Source organism: Monodon monoceros, unplaced genomic scaffold (genome assembly GCF_005190385.1).
Source record: "Monodon monoceros isolate NGI ecotype Baffin Bay Population unplaced genomic scaffold, NGI_Narwhal_1 Super_Scaffold_4, whole genome shotgun sequence".
In the NCBI taxonomy this organism is placed as follows: Eukaryota; Metazoa; Chordata; class Mammalia; order Artiodactyla; family Monodontidae; genus Monodon; species Monodon monoceros.
In genome coordinates, this window is record NW_021703781.1 from 2,466,454 (window position 1) to 2,480,183 (window position 13,730).

The 13,730-nt window shown below is 46.0% G+C and overlaps 1 protein-coding gene across 1 annotated transcript in view; it reads left to right on the forward strand.

Annotated features, from left to right (window-relative positions):
* Positions 1–13,730, forward strand: part of DISC1 (DISC1 scaffold protein) — a 355,475-nt gene that overhangs the window by 93,422 nt on the left and 248,323 nt on the right. The window contains exon 4 of the mRNA XM_029245025.1: positions 7,879–8,026. Coding sequence (XP_029100858.1) covers positions 7,879–8,026 — 148 coding nt within the window. The remainder of the gene's footprint in view (positions 1–7,878; positions 8,027–13,730) is intronic.

A 13,730-nucleotide genomic window follows, 5' to 3' on the forward strand; every position in this document is an offset into this window, starting at 1 on the left:
TGTGTGTGTGTGTGTGTGTGTGTGTGTGTGTGTGTGTGTGTGTGTGTGTATAAAATATTCTCTTCCAGGGCTTCCCTGCTGGTGCAGTGGTTGAGAGTCCGCCTGCCGATGCAGGGGACGTAGGTTCGTGTCCTGGTCCGGGAAGATCCCACATGCCGCGGAGCGGCTGGGCCCGTGAGCCATGGCCGCTGAGCCTGTGCGTCCGGAGCCTGTGCTCCGCAACGGGAGAGGCCACAACAGTGAGAGGCCAGCGAACTGAAAAAAAAAAAAAAAATTCTTTTCCAGATTCTTTTCCCTTATAGGTTATTACAAAATATTGCGTATAGTTCCCTGTGATATACCATAGGTCCTTGTTAAGGAACACATTTTTAAATGTAAAAACATAAAAAGGTTTAAAGTACTACCATGAAAAGAGAGATATCATCCTAATGCTAGTCCAAGCAAAGCTGGACTGGCTTCCTTTAGGCAGCATATAACTGAGTCTTGGTTTTCTACCCAATCTGACTCTCTCTACCTTTTAACTGGGGTGTTTAGATGATTTTATATAAAAGTGGAATTTTAAGCAATACATGATCATAGTAAAAACATCTGGGAAGTTCAGAAATATAAATAAAAAATCACCTTTATTTGAGATAGCCACTGTTAATATTTTGGGGTGTGTGTCTTTTTAAATTAATTATTTTATTTTTGGCTGCGTTGGGTCTCCATTGCTGCGCACGGGCTTTCTCTAGTTGCGGTGATGGGGGGGGCTACTCTTCACTGCGGTGCGCGGGCTTCTCATTGCTGTGGCTTCTCTTGTTGTGGAGCACGGGCTCTAGGCGTGTGGGCTTCAGTAGTTGTGGCACGCGGGCTCAGTAGTTGTGGCTCGCGGGCTCTAGAACGCAGGCTCAGTAGTTGTGGCGCACAGGCTTAGTTGCTCTGCGGCACGTGGGATCTTTCCGGACCAGGGCTCGAACCTGTGTCCCTTGCACTGGCAGGTGGATTCTTAACCACTGTGCCACCAGGGAAGCCCTGGGGTGTGTTCCTTTGAACTTTTTTCATTGTGCTGCTAAGTGGCTTTTCCTCCCTTGTCCTCTTTTGGGTTCTCTACTTTGCGGCTATTTGGAAATGAATATTCCTTCATCTTGTAAGTGCTTTCAACTCATGTCTCCCAGTAAACAGCTGGAGAGCTGGATGGATCTCTCTTCCTAATATATTCAGTAGGGTGAGGCATTGGCGGCAGGGCTGGTGGTGATGGTGGGAGTGGAAGTGGTGATAACAGTGGTGTCGGAAGCGGTTGGACTGCTGGGGGGCCCCTTCCGTGGCTCTTAGAAATACACGGACAACTGAGCTGCCAGTGGAAATCAGCCTCCGCAGATTCTGAACGATGAACACAGAGCACACAGATGCGGCGATCCAGTTTTCCACGGCATCTGTGAAAACATACTTCAGAGACAATTTTTAGAGTTCCGAAAATCTGAGGCTTTTATAAAAAGTGACCAAAATTCAGTTGGTCGGTTACTTCCCTAGGACATTTGGTGATTGACATTTGGTGAAAGAAACATTTTCTTATGAATTTAGTTTTAAGAGTTGAGGAGAAGAGTATTTTGGAGGGACCCATAACCATGCCTTCCTGTGAAAAGCTCATGATCCTGAGGAATTCTGTGTGTTTTCTGATGTGTCTGAATACTGCTACTTGAAGCAAGCCAAGTGACAGCATTTGTGTGTGCACCCTTCACACACTCACACACACACACGCCCACACACAGTGCTTGCTAGTCTTATGACACACCTAAGACCTGGGGAAGAACCTGGAAGTGTCATTACTTTTGTTATTTTGATCACTCACAATTCATTTTGCCTGGTAGAGTCTTACTGAGGAAGAACAGATGCTTCAAACCCAATATTCTGTGGAAATACTTCAGAGTGAATCAACACATATGTACTAAGAACAAGGTGACAGGCTAAGTGCTGAGTGGGCAAGTATCACGGTTAAATTATTGCTTGTCTCCTGAAATTTTTGTATCTCCCCCAAATGTTTGTTTTTCCTTTTATGCCACAACCACAGTGATTTCTTAGTCTTCTTTCCACACATCGGTGAGCTTAAAATATAACATTTCTGGCAATCCTCTTTGGGATACACTGAAAAGCTCTGTGACCCAGGCAGACCAAGCTTACCCTAAGCAGTTTAGCATTAAGAATTTGAGGAAATCAAATCTCCGTTTTTAATGCAGAAATCAAAGAGCAGTATAAGTAACCAGTAGGCTTTAAAAAAATAGAATACTTTTCTAAATACTAAACAGCTCAAGATTTTACAGCTGATTTGATAAGCAGTGAAATTGAGAAAAAAATCACCTACAATCGCACGATTGATTGCCAAAACTCTTAGTTCCTCCCGGGTTTTTTTTTTTCTTTCTTTCTTTCTTTTTTTAAAATCTATTTTGTATTTTTTTTACATCTTTATTGGAGTATAATTGCTTTACAGTGGTGTGTTAGTTTCTGCTTTATAACAAAGTGAATCAGTTATACATATACATATGTTCCCATATCTCTTCCCTCTTGCGTCTCCCTCCCTCCCACCCTCCCTATCCCACCCTTCCAGGCTGTCACAAAGCACCGAGCTGATCTCCCTGTGCTATGCGGCTTCTTCCCACTAGCTATAAAACCATATTTATATCTTACAGTACAGATCCTATGTGCATATAATTTTGTATCCTGTTTTTCTCTTGTAAATTAAAATATTCCCTCACAGTTTTTCTAATTGTTTTTTGACTTGCTACATACCATTCCATATGAGTGGCTATACCATAGTTTATTTAACCATTCCTCTAGAATTGGATCTGAGGCTGTTTTCACTGTTGCCAGTTTGTTTGTTTGTTTGTTTGTTTTGGCTTCGGACTGCTTTCTGTGAGAAAGGTGGGTCAGATGAAAGATGAGTTGATAGTTTGCATGTGCATAACGCATCCGGGTGTGTATTTCAGGTTATGGTGTACACTGTAGGATGGGATCGTCCCTGTAGAACACAGTGTGAAGCACACCGATTTTGGAGCCAGACAGACCTTGGCTTTATTTCTGGATCCACATAGCGGTGCGACTAACGCAGAAAAATCTCTTAAACTTTCCACAAGCCTCAGTATTTCAATCTGCAAAGCGGGAACAACCGTGTTTCCCTCACGAGGTCATTGTGAGGATAACATGATTGATAGATAGCAAGGTAGAATGGTTGTTATTTTTCTGTGTCTACGGTGCTCTTCTTACAAATGTAGACATTCATTTATTTATTCAGCCTTTACCCAGTACCTATTGTGTGCCTAGCGCTGAACTGGATATTGGCAGAGATGACTGAGGCTCGGCCCTGCCCAGTGGATGCCAGTCTCCAGGGAGCCAGACAGATAAATAGACAGCATCCCTGTGTGATGGGGAAACTATAGGAGCAGGCATGGCTTCAGGCATGGCTCCTGGGAAGTATAATAGAAAATCCCCAGGGTTTGGCACCAGAAGAGTCAAGGTTCCGATTCTGACTTTGCTCCTTACTCATTCTGAGGCCTTGGGCACATTACTTAAATTCTCTGCATTTTAGGTTCTGCATTTGTATTCCTGCTCTACAAGTTTCTGTGAAGCTCAGAAATAATGTATATATGGTGCCAGACATGTAATAGTTGCTCAAAAATGATTATTATGCCTGAAGGCTTTAGTGCCCCAATAGTGGCTGATTTTTATGATAATGAGTCCAGCAAATTCCAACACACTGAAATGTCAGAGGCTGGCTTGGGTTAGTCTGAAATACGTTTTATCACAGTCTTTTTCTTCCTATTAAATGTATTTATTTCATCTTTGGCTGCGTTAGGTCTCTGTTGCTGTGTGTGGGCTTTTCTCCAGTTGTGTCAATTGGGGGCTACTCTTTGTTGCAGTGCGAGGGCTTCTCATCGCGGTGGCTTTTCTCGTTGCGAAGCACGGGCTCTAGGTGCGCGGGCTTCAGTAGTTGTGGCTCACAGGCTCAGTATTTGTGGCTCGCGGGCTCTAGGTGCGCGGGCTTCAGTAGTTGTGGCGCACGGGCTTAGTTGCTCCACGGCATGTGGGATCTTCCCGGACCAGGGATCGAACCCGTGTCCCCTGCATTGGCAGGCGGATTCTTAACCACTGCGCCACCAGGGAAGGGAAGCCCTTTTACCGCAGTCTTGTTCTTTGTAAACTGGTCATCTCGCACGATGTGTATGGCGATGTGGAATTGTGACAATGTTCTGCTCTCAATGAACAGCATTTCTTATGTACAAACCAAGGGAAAATGACTTAAGAAGACATTGATTGGTTCTTAACTTTAAAGGGCCTCCTTAGAATGTAGAATGGCTGCACAGCCAAGAAAATGGCTTACACCATATATTGTCATCCCACAGACAGAACAAGGCAGTAGGAATTGAATCTGTTTAGCAGGATGTCTTTATGTGTGAAGATTTCTTGCTGCTCTGTAAATGCTTGTTTGCTTATTTAGGCATAGATGTAGAAAGTGCTTTTCTTTCATTCTGTTTCCATACTGTCGCCCAAGTAACAGGCACTTAGGACTGAGGTGCCAGTGAATAACAGATGAGCACTGCCCCTAAATTAAACATTAATAAGTATGCTGTAGCAGCATCAAAAAATGCATTTGCTTGATCCAAAATGGAATGAGAGGTTGGTTAGCATTTTCTTTGCTGAGGTCCTACAAATAAAGTGTGTTAGAATCATAAAGTAAATTTACAGTGTCATTAAGAACATATTACTCAATGCATCATTTTGCTTAGCGCTTGGTAATGTCTTTCATGGTTAGCTTTGTTTTTACTATTCAGCGTTGTTTATAAATGTGACCCAAATTCTAAATTGTTGGTGTTCTATCAGTCAGATGGTTAGTCAACCACATTTATTCAGCACCTGCTATGTGCAGCATTCTCTACAATTCTGGCTTTCGATGTTGAGCTACAAACTGAAATCAGATGAACAGTGTCTGCAGAAATCTTGCAGACGTTTACAAGAAAGAAAAGCCAGAGACAGTGAAGTTATGTTTCCTCAAACCACTGGCCAAATAGAGAGCATGATGGGAGAGATTTTCTTAGAGAAACAGCAGGATTCACACAAATGACGTGAAGTCACAAATACAGCATTTAGTTGTGCTAAATGGGATAGCCATTGGGAGGATGGAGTGGGTGATAAGTTAGAAATTAGAGACAATGGTAAGCTATAAAGTCAGTGATGACAATCCTAGTGCACTTTTTCTTTTTTTAAAAATTTCATTTTATATTAGAGTATAGTTGATTTACAATGTTGTGTTAGTTTCAGGTGTACAGCAAAGTGATTCATTTATATGTATTTACATATCTATTCTTTTTCAGATTCTTTTCCCATATAGGTTATTACAGAATATTGAGTAGAGTTCCCTGTGCTCTACAGCAGGTCCTTGTTGATTATCTACTTCATGCATAGTTGTGTGTATATGTTAATCTCAAACTCCTAATTTATCCCTCCGTACCACGTTTCCACTTTGGTGACCGTAAGTTTGTTCTTGAAGTCCCTGAGTCTGCTTCTGTCTTGTAAATAAGTTCATTTGTGTCATTTTTTAAAAGATTCCACATGTAAGTGATATCATAGGGTATTTGTCTTTCTGTTTCTGACTGACTTCACTTAGTCTGATCATCTCTAGGTCCATCCATGTTGCTGCATATGGCGTTATTTCATGCTGTTTTATGGCTGAGTAATGTCCCCTTGTATATATGTACCACGTCTTCTTTTATCCATTCATCTGTCGATGGACATTCAGGTTGCTTCCATGTCTTGGCAATTGTAAATAATCCTATGAACACTGGGGTGCATGTATCTTTTCGAATTATGGTTTCCTCTGGATATATGACCAGGAGTGGGATTGCTGGGTCGTATGGTAGTTCTATTTTTAGTTTTTTAAGGAACCTCCGTACTGTTCTCCATAGTGGCCGTATCAGTTTACATTCCCACCAGCAGTGCGAGAGGGTTCCCTTTTCTCCACACCCTCTCCAGCATTTATTGTTTGTAGACTTTTCGATGATGGCCATTCTGACTGGTGTGGAGGGATCTAGTGCACTTTTTAAAATCATAAAATAGAAATAGCTTAAGATATCCACACTTCTGCAGATGAATGACAGCACAGAACATACCTAATCACAGCCGTTCCCTGGGAGAATTCATATTTTCCTTTGCCATTCACTGCGAATGTGATTTGTAGCGGTCAGTTTCCCATTTCCAGTGTTTGCTTTTGCTGGATCAGCTTGTGTTCTCGCGGACTTTTCACCTGGCAGTGGGAGGGTGCAGTTTACAATGTGGTGGCCGGCAGAGGGAGGCCAGCCTGGGTTTCTGACATCCTTGTGGACACTTGAAGGCCAGGACTTGCTGGCACCACTAATAATAGCCGCTCCTTTTGGACGCGTGCTGGGTGCCAGGCGTGGTGCTAAATGCTTTGTGTGTATTATCTCATTTAATCCTCCGAAGATCTTACGATGTGCAGACTATTATCAGGCCTGTTTCTGCAGATCAGGAAATTGAAGCTTAGAAAGGTTAAGTCGCTTGAAGGTCAGACGGCTAGAAATGTCAGAGTTGAGGTGCAAACTCAGTTTTCTCCTAATCCCTATGTAACAGTATCTTAACACACCTTTACTACTGCATCAGGACTGCATCAGGATGTTACTTTAAAGCATACAAGGTAAGAACTTGATCGCTTTTCACTGAAGTTTTGATTTTATACAGCAAGAAATAACTGAATGATAAAGTAAATAAATTAATAAAAAGGTAAAAATTAATTAAAATAAAATATTTTAAAAGTATGAAGCTTGGTGTTAGAGAACGGGGCTGGTGCCTTTCGGCGTTATCCTAGCAGACCTGTCAGGCCAGACGCCACCGTGTGTTGTAAGTGTAGCATCTGAAATAGCTCTGCTGTCTCTTTGAAGCAGGTGGCACAGACGGAGAGCCCTGGCAGTAGCTGTCACTTGGTCTTGAACAGGAAGTAGACGACCCTTTCTGGTATTGCTAGAATGAATCCTTGGCAAATTCTCTGAGCAAGTTTCTGGCTACTGGTCACAAGGCATACGGCAAATTGACGGGGAGGTCTTGCAGTTGGCATCCCCAGAGACTCAGGGTTGTTGCACACGACACCTGAGCCCGCTTCCCCTCCACCCAAGCTGCAGCAGGTCTCTGGTCAGCTGTAGCATGACAGTTTGAACATCACTTCTGTGACGTCAGTAATTGTGACTGGTTCTCTGTTGATGGACAGTTTCTAAGGAAACATTCTCAAAAATCAACATTTGGGCACTGATTTTTTTTTTTTTTCTTTGCGGTACGCGGGCCCCTCACTGCTGTGGCCTCTCCCGTTGTGGAGCACAGGCTCCGGACGTGCAGGCTCAGCGGCCATGGCTCACGGGCCCAGCCGCTCTGCGGCATGTGGGATCCTCCCGGACCGGGGCACGAACCCGTGTCCCCTGTATCAGCAGGCGGACTCTCAACCACTGCGCTACCAGGAGAGCCCCATGAGCACTGATACTTTTCAACCGGTTATACAGACTCATCAAAATTAGCAGGTTTTCTCCCAAATAGCCATCATGGTTTTAAAAATAACTAGTATGATGTATCCTCCTATGTGATGGTCATAATTACGATCACCATATAAATACATAGAGTGTAACCTCCGACAGAAGAATGAAAGCTAGCGGGGCTGTGTTTTCAATAAAAAGATGGAAGATTCTTAAAAGCATGAACCAAGAGATGAAAGTGCTGACCTAGAAACAGGTGACCTTTGTATTATGTCATTGAGGTGACCGTTGGCTGGGGTTGGAGCCCAGGGACACTGGGTTGTCTATTTTGAGTTTTATGGTTCTTTATTCCCCTCTCATCATTTTTGTTTTCCAGCTGAGACGATCCAACAAAGATTAGAAGCCCTGGAGAAAGAGGGAAGCAGCCTGCACTTTCAGCTCCCTTCACAGCAGCCGGCCGTCAGTGGCCTCCTGGGACACCTGAGGGCACAGGCCCAGGCCGCCCTGCACCGGGCGGCCCAGAGGTACGTGCTCTCCCCTGGGGGCCCTCTTTCCTCTCCCCGCTCCTGAGTGGTGAAGAGCCCGGGAGACCCTTCGCTGCGTTTTCCCGGGAAGCACCCTTCTGCCGGTTGGACAGGTGAAGGCTCCTTCCAGAGGCAGGGACTGGGGTGGGTCACACGCCCTAGGAAGCCCTTCTGCTAAGTGCCAGCAGGGCCCGTCGACAAGCACAGGCACGGCTGGGTGCTAAGCTCCCCCCGGGAAGCCCACCCGCTGAGAAGGTGGAGGTGGATTTCCTCTTTCCGAGGGCAGCTGGGTCTCCTGTCATCCTGTAAGATCCCCACATGGTCCCCTCTGACCGAGGGATGAAAACACATCCTCCTCCTGACTCTTCCTCCGGAGCATCTTCTGCTCTTTCGGCTACCCAAGGGTCTCCCACGACCGGGACTAGGTGGAGGCCAGAAGCCAGTTCTAATTCGGTGGCTCTCAATCCTGGCTGCACGTTTTAATCACCTGGAGAGTTTTTAAACGTCCAGCTTCTTCCCCAGACCAGCTAAGTCAGGCTGTCTGGGGCTGGGTCCCAGGTGCTGGCCTGTTGGAAAAGTCTGTGAACCATTGTCCTCCTCTGTCTGCTGGTGACCTCTCTCCTTGGGTAAAGGCTTGAGGGGGAAGCAGTAGTGATGAATGCGATTAGGCTAATCAGAGCGCAGGTCTGCTTCTACTTGGGTGTAAACACGGCCACAGCAATTACACTGTACTTCCAACTTCCAGTTGGCTCTGACAATCACAGGCCTGTCTGGCCCAGTCCTCATTTTACATTCGGTTGATCTTGGCAGCTCCGTAGAACCCGTCTTGACAGTGAGGCTGGTGGTTTTCTCACGTGCCTGTCCTGCAGTTTTGCGGGAATCACGTAGCAGAGTGCCTGGCGCCTGGTAGGTGCTTCCTTACAAGTGTTGGTTGAGTGAACTTTTACATGATTCTCTTAAAGAACAGGTGAATCTCACATCCCATTTCTATTCGTTTTTCATCTGACATTGAAGTATCACCTTGTTTCCTGTCCCCTTCTCACACAGGCCCTTCCCAACTTGACGTTCTACTTAATTCTTTCTTTCTTTCTTTTTTGCGATACGCGGGCCTCTCACTGTTGTGGCCCCTCCCGTTGCGGAGCACAGGCTCCGGACGCGCAGGCTCAGCGGCCATGGCTCACGGGCCCAGCCGCTCCGCGGCACGTGGGATCCTCCCAGACCGGGGCACGAACCCGCGTCCCCTGCATCGGCAGGCGGACTCTCAACCACTGCGCCACCAGGGAAGCCCTCTTTCTTTCTTTTGATCTTTGGGGGTGTTTCTGGTCCTCCACCCCAGTCTCGGGCCGTTTTTAGCATCTGCCAGTGTATTGTGTTTCTATTAATTTAACAAACACTTGCGTAACACTCTTACTTGCGTAAGAGTTACTAAGTGCTTTAAGAAGTAACTCATTTTTAAAAAATTTTCATTGTGATAAAATATACATACCATAAAATTTACTATTTCAACCATTTGTAAGTGTCCAGTTCAGTGGCGTTAAGTAGGTTCACATTGTGGTGCAGCCGTCACCACCGTCATCTCCAGAACTTTGTCATCTTCCCAAACTGAAACTCTATCCCCATTAAACACTAACTCCCTACTCTCCTGCATTGTCGGTGGGACTACAAATTGGTGCGGCCACTATGGAAAACAGTATGGAGGTTCCTTAGAAAACTGAAAATAGAGCAATGGTATGATCGTGCAATCCCACTCCTGGGCAAGTATCCAGAGAAAACTCTAATTCAATAAGATACACGCCCCTCTATGTTCATAGAAGCACTAGTTACAATAGCCAAGACATGGAAGCAACCTAAGTGTCCAACGACAGAGGAATGGATAAAGAAGATGTGGTACATGTATACAATGGAATATTACTCAGCCATAAAAAAGAATGAAATAATGACATTTGTAGCAACATGGATGGGCCTAGAGATGATCATACTGAGTGAAGTAAGTCAGAGAAAGGCAGAGAAAGACAAATACCGTATGATAACACTCATATGTGGAACCTAAAATATCATACAATTGATCTTATTTCCAAAACAGAAACAGACTCACAGACATAGAAAACAAACTTATGGTTACCAAAGGGGGAAAGGGGCGGGGGAGAGGGATAAATTCGGAGTTTGGGATTAGCAGATACACACTACTCTATATAGAATAGCTAAACAGCAAGGTCCTACCGTATAGCACAGGGAACTGTATTCAGTATCGTGTAATAAGCTATGATGGAAAGAATATGAGGAAGAATATATATATATATTTATGTATCTGAATCACTTTGCTGTATACCAGAAACTAACACAGCATCGTAAATCAACTATACTTCAATTAAAAAAACCCCATTGGGCTTCCCTGGTGGCGCAGTGGTTGAGAGTCCGCCTGCCGATGTAGGGGACACGGGTTCGTGCCCCGGTCCGGGAAGATCCCACATGCCGCGGAGCGGCTGGGCCCGTGAGCCATGGCCGCTGAGCCTGCGCGTCCGGAGCCTGTGCTCCGCAACGGGAGAGGCCGCAACAGTGAGAGGCCCGCGTACCGCAAAAAACAAAAAAACCCAAAAAAAACCCATTAACTCCCTTGTCCCCCCTTCCCAGCCCCTGGCAACCTCCATTTCTACTTTCTGTCTCTATGAATCTGACTAGTCTGAGTACCTCACGTTAGTGGGATCATATGGTATTCGTCCTTTTGTGACTGGCTTGTTTCACTGAGCCAAGGGTCGTCTCTGTTGTGACGTGTCAGAATTTCCTTCCTTTTGAAGGCTGAATCACGTTCCATTGTATTATGTACCACATTTTGCTTATCTGTTCTTCTTTTGATGAATCAGAAGTAATTCACTGAATCCTCAAGACAGTTCCAGGGGGTTGTAGATTTTGTGTATTGATATGTGTATCTCTATGGGACTTGTGCAGGCCCCCAGTGGGTGGGTACTGAGCCTGGGCAAAAACCTCGCGTCTGGCTTGAGTCCCAGTTTGGAACTAGCTTCCCGCACTATCCCTCTGAGTCCAAGCTGGCCCCTGCTCTCCAATGATCATGTCTTTAGCTACCCGTGTTGTGGTTGGAGAGTGATGCTTTGTTATGGTCTCGGCTGAGTGTCTCATAGAACACGGTGCACTAAAATAAAGGCAATGTCCTGCTCGCTCACTCAGGTTACACCCTGTGCCCTTTCTCGTATTTGACTGTGACCCATAAAGGTGGCATGTTCCCGTCGCTCAGCCGAATATGTTCCCCACAGAAGTATATTATTAACCATTTATGAAGCCCATATAAACCCGTGGCGCACCTTGTTCACCCTGCCTCCTTTCCTCACAGGAGTTACCTGGATACTGTTTTTAGTCCCCATTCACTTTTTGAGCCCACCGGGCTCTGATTTCTATCTCGGCCGCTACCAAAGTTGGTAATGATTTTCTAGTTGCTCAATTGAAAAGACATCTTAAAATGCTTCTTCTGTGCATTGTCACGGCACCATCTACAACTTTTGATCAATCGGATTCATCCCTGAAACTCTCTCACCTTGGCCTTCTCAAATCACTCTTTCCTGCTTTTGCTGCCCTGCTGGCCATTCCTTTCCATCTCTGAAGAGCTCCTGTTTCTCTCCCGACCCCTTCATATTGATGCCCCCTTGTCTTCTCTTCTTCTCCATCCTCTCCTCCCACTTTATATACTCTCTCGGGGGGATCTCAGATACTCCTGTGCTTCAGGTACCGCTAATGGACTAATTTCCCTCAAATTTCTTTTTCTTTTTTAAAAATTATTTTGGCCACGCCGTGCAGCGTGTGGGATCTTAGTTCCCCGACCAGGGATTGAACCCGGGCCCCCTGCACTGGCAGCGCAGAGTCTTAACCACTGGACCACCAGGGAAGTTCCTAATTTCCCTCAAATTTCTATCCCTACCCCTGGTCTCTCTCTAAAATTCCAGCCCACAACTCGGCTTTCTTTTGAACAACTCCCTGAGCTTTACTAAGTGTACTTACCTTTCTACCTTAAAAATTTACTGTTGTTTTATTCTTGCCTTTACTAAATTGACTATCTTTTTTTTTTTTTTTTTTAATTTTTGCGGTACGCGGGCCTCTCACTGTTGTGGCCTCTCCCGTTGCAGAGCACAGGCTCCGGACGCACAGGCTCAGCGGCCATGGCTCACGGGCCCAGCTGCTCCGCGGCTTGTGGGATCCTCCCGGACCGGGGCACGAACCCGTGTCTCCTGCATCGGCAGGCAGACTCTCAACCACTGCGCCACGAGGGAAGCCCTAAATTGACTATCTTTTAAAACTATCTGGTTATTAAATTCACTCTCTTTGTCCCCGATCAGTCCCTGCTCCTGCATCCCCAGTCTCAGTGACTTATGCCGCCATCTCCCCAGTGACCCAAGTAAGAACTCTGGTTCAGCCTTGGCTCCTCCCCTTAGGCCTTACTCCCCAGTCTAATTGGGGACCATGTCCTGTGGACTCCACTGTCTTTTACTGTATCCCTGCTCCCCTCGCCCATCCTCACATCAGGGCTTCAGTTCTGATTTAATAATTGTAATCCGGATTCTTGCAGTGGTCTCCTTCTGGTGTTCCCGACCCCAGTATTACTCCCTCTCATTCACCTTCCATGATGCCTCAGGTGGAAACGTCGTGTCATGCACGGTGGCCCTCATGGTCCTTGGGATAAGGCCTGTGCTGCTTAGCATGACCCTCAACGCTTTTCCAGTGCAGCTCTTGCCTAGCTTTCCAGCAGCCGGAATTTCACTAGGCGCCACCAGCCCCTGCAGTTGACACACGCGGAAGTGGTAGAAGTTGTCACCTAACTGTTGCTCATTCTTCACGACTCAGCTGAGCTCCCATCCTTGTGAAGCCTTGCCCGTGTCAGTCACAGCATCTACCCCTTGAATTGCTGGAGCACCTTGAATGACCTCACCCCTGCCTTGGCTCTCAAATTAATCTGTTTCCTTGAATATCTGTCTACTCTGACAGACTGTGAGCTCCTCAAGGACAAGACTGTATTGTATTTATCTTTTTATTCCTAGACACTAGAGCAGTGGCTGACCTATGATAAGTATTCCATAAACATTCAGTGAATGAATGAATGTGATACATATGTGTATCTACATGTATGTTCACCAAGATGCATGTGTATAGAGAGGGAGAGAGGAAGAACCTTCACTCTGACGTGGTTCAGTTGCCCTGGAGAAAACACTCCTTCAGCCTTGCTTTTGACACACCCAGCAAGGAGGAGGTTCACAGTATCTTCTTTTAAAAAAATTAATTAATTAATTAATTTATTTTTGACTGCCTTGGGTCTTCATTGCCGCATGCAGGCCTTCCCTAGTTGTGGCGAGTGGGGGCAGAGTTGTGGTGCACGGGCTTCTCATTGCGGTGGCTTCTCGTTGTGGAGCATGGGCTCTAGAGTGTGCGGGCTTCAGTAGTTGTGGCGCATGGGCTCAGTAGCTGTGGCTCGCGGGCTCTAGAGCGCAGGCTCAGTAGTTGTGGTGCATGGGCTTGGTTGCTCTGCGGCATGTGGGATCTTCCCGGACCAGGGCTCGAACCCATGTCCCCTGCATTGGCAGGCGGATTCTCAACCACTGCGCCACCAGGGAAGTCCCCACAGTATCTTGAAGAACCCCCGATTGGAGCTCCAGGAAACCTGGATTTGGTCCTGTCTCTTGCGCTACCCAGCTCTGTGTGACCT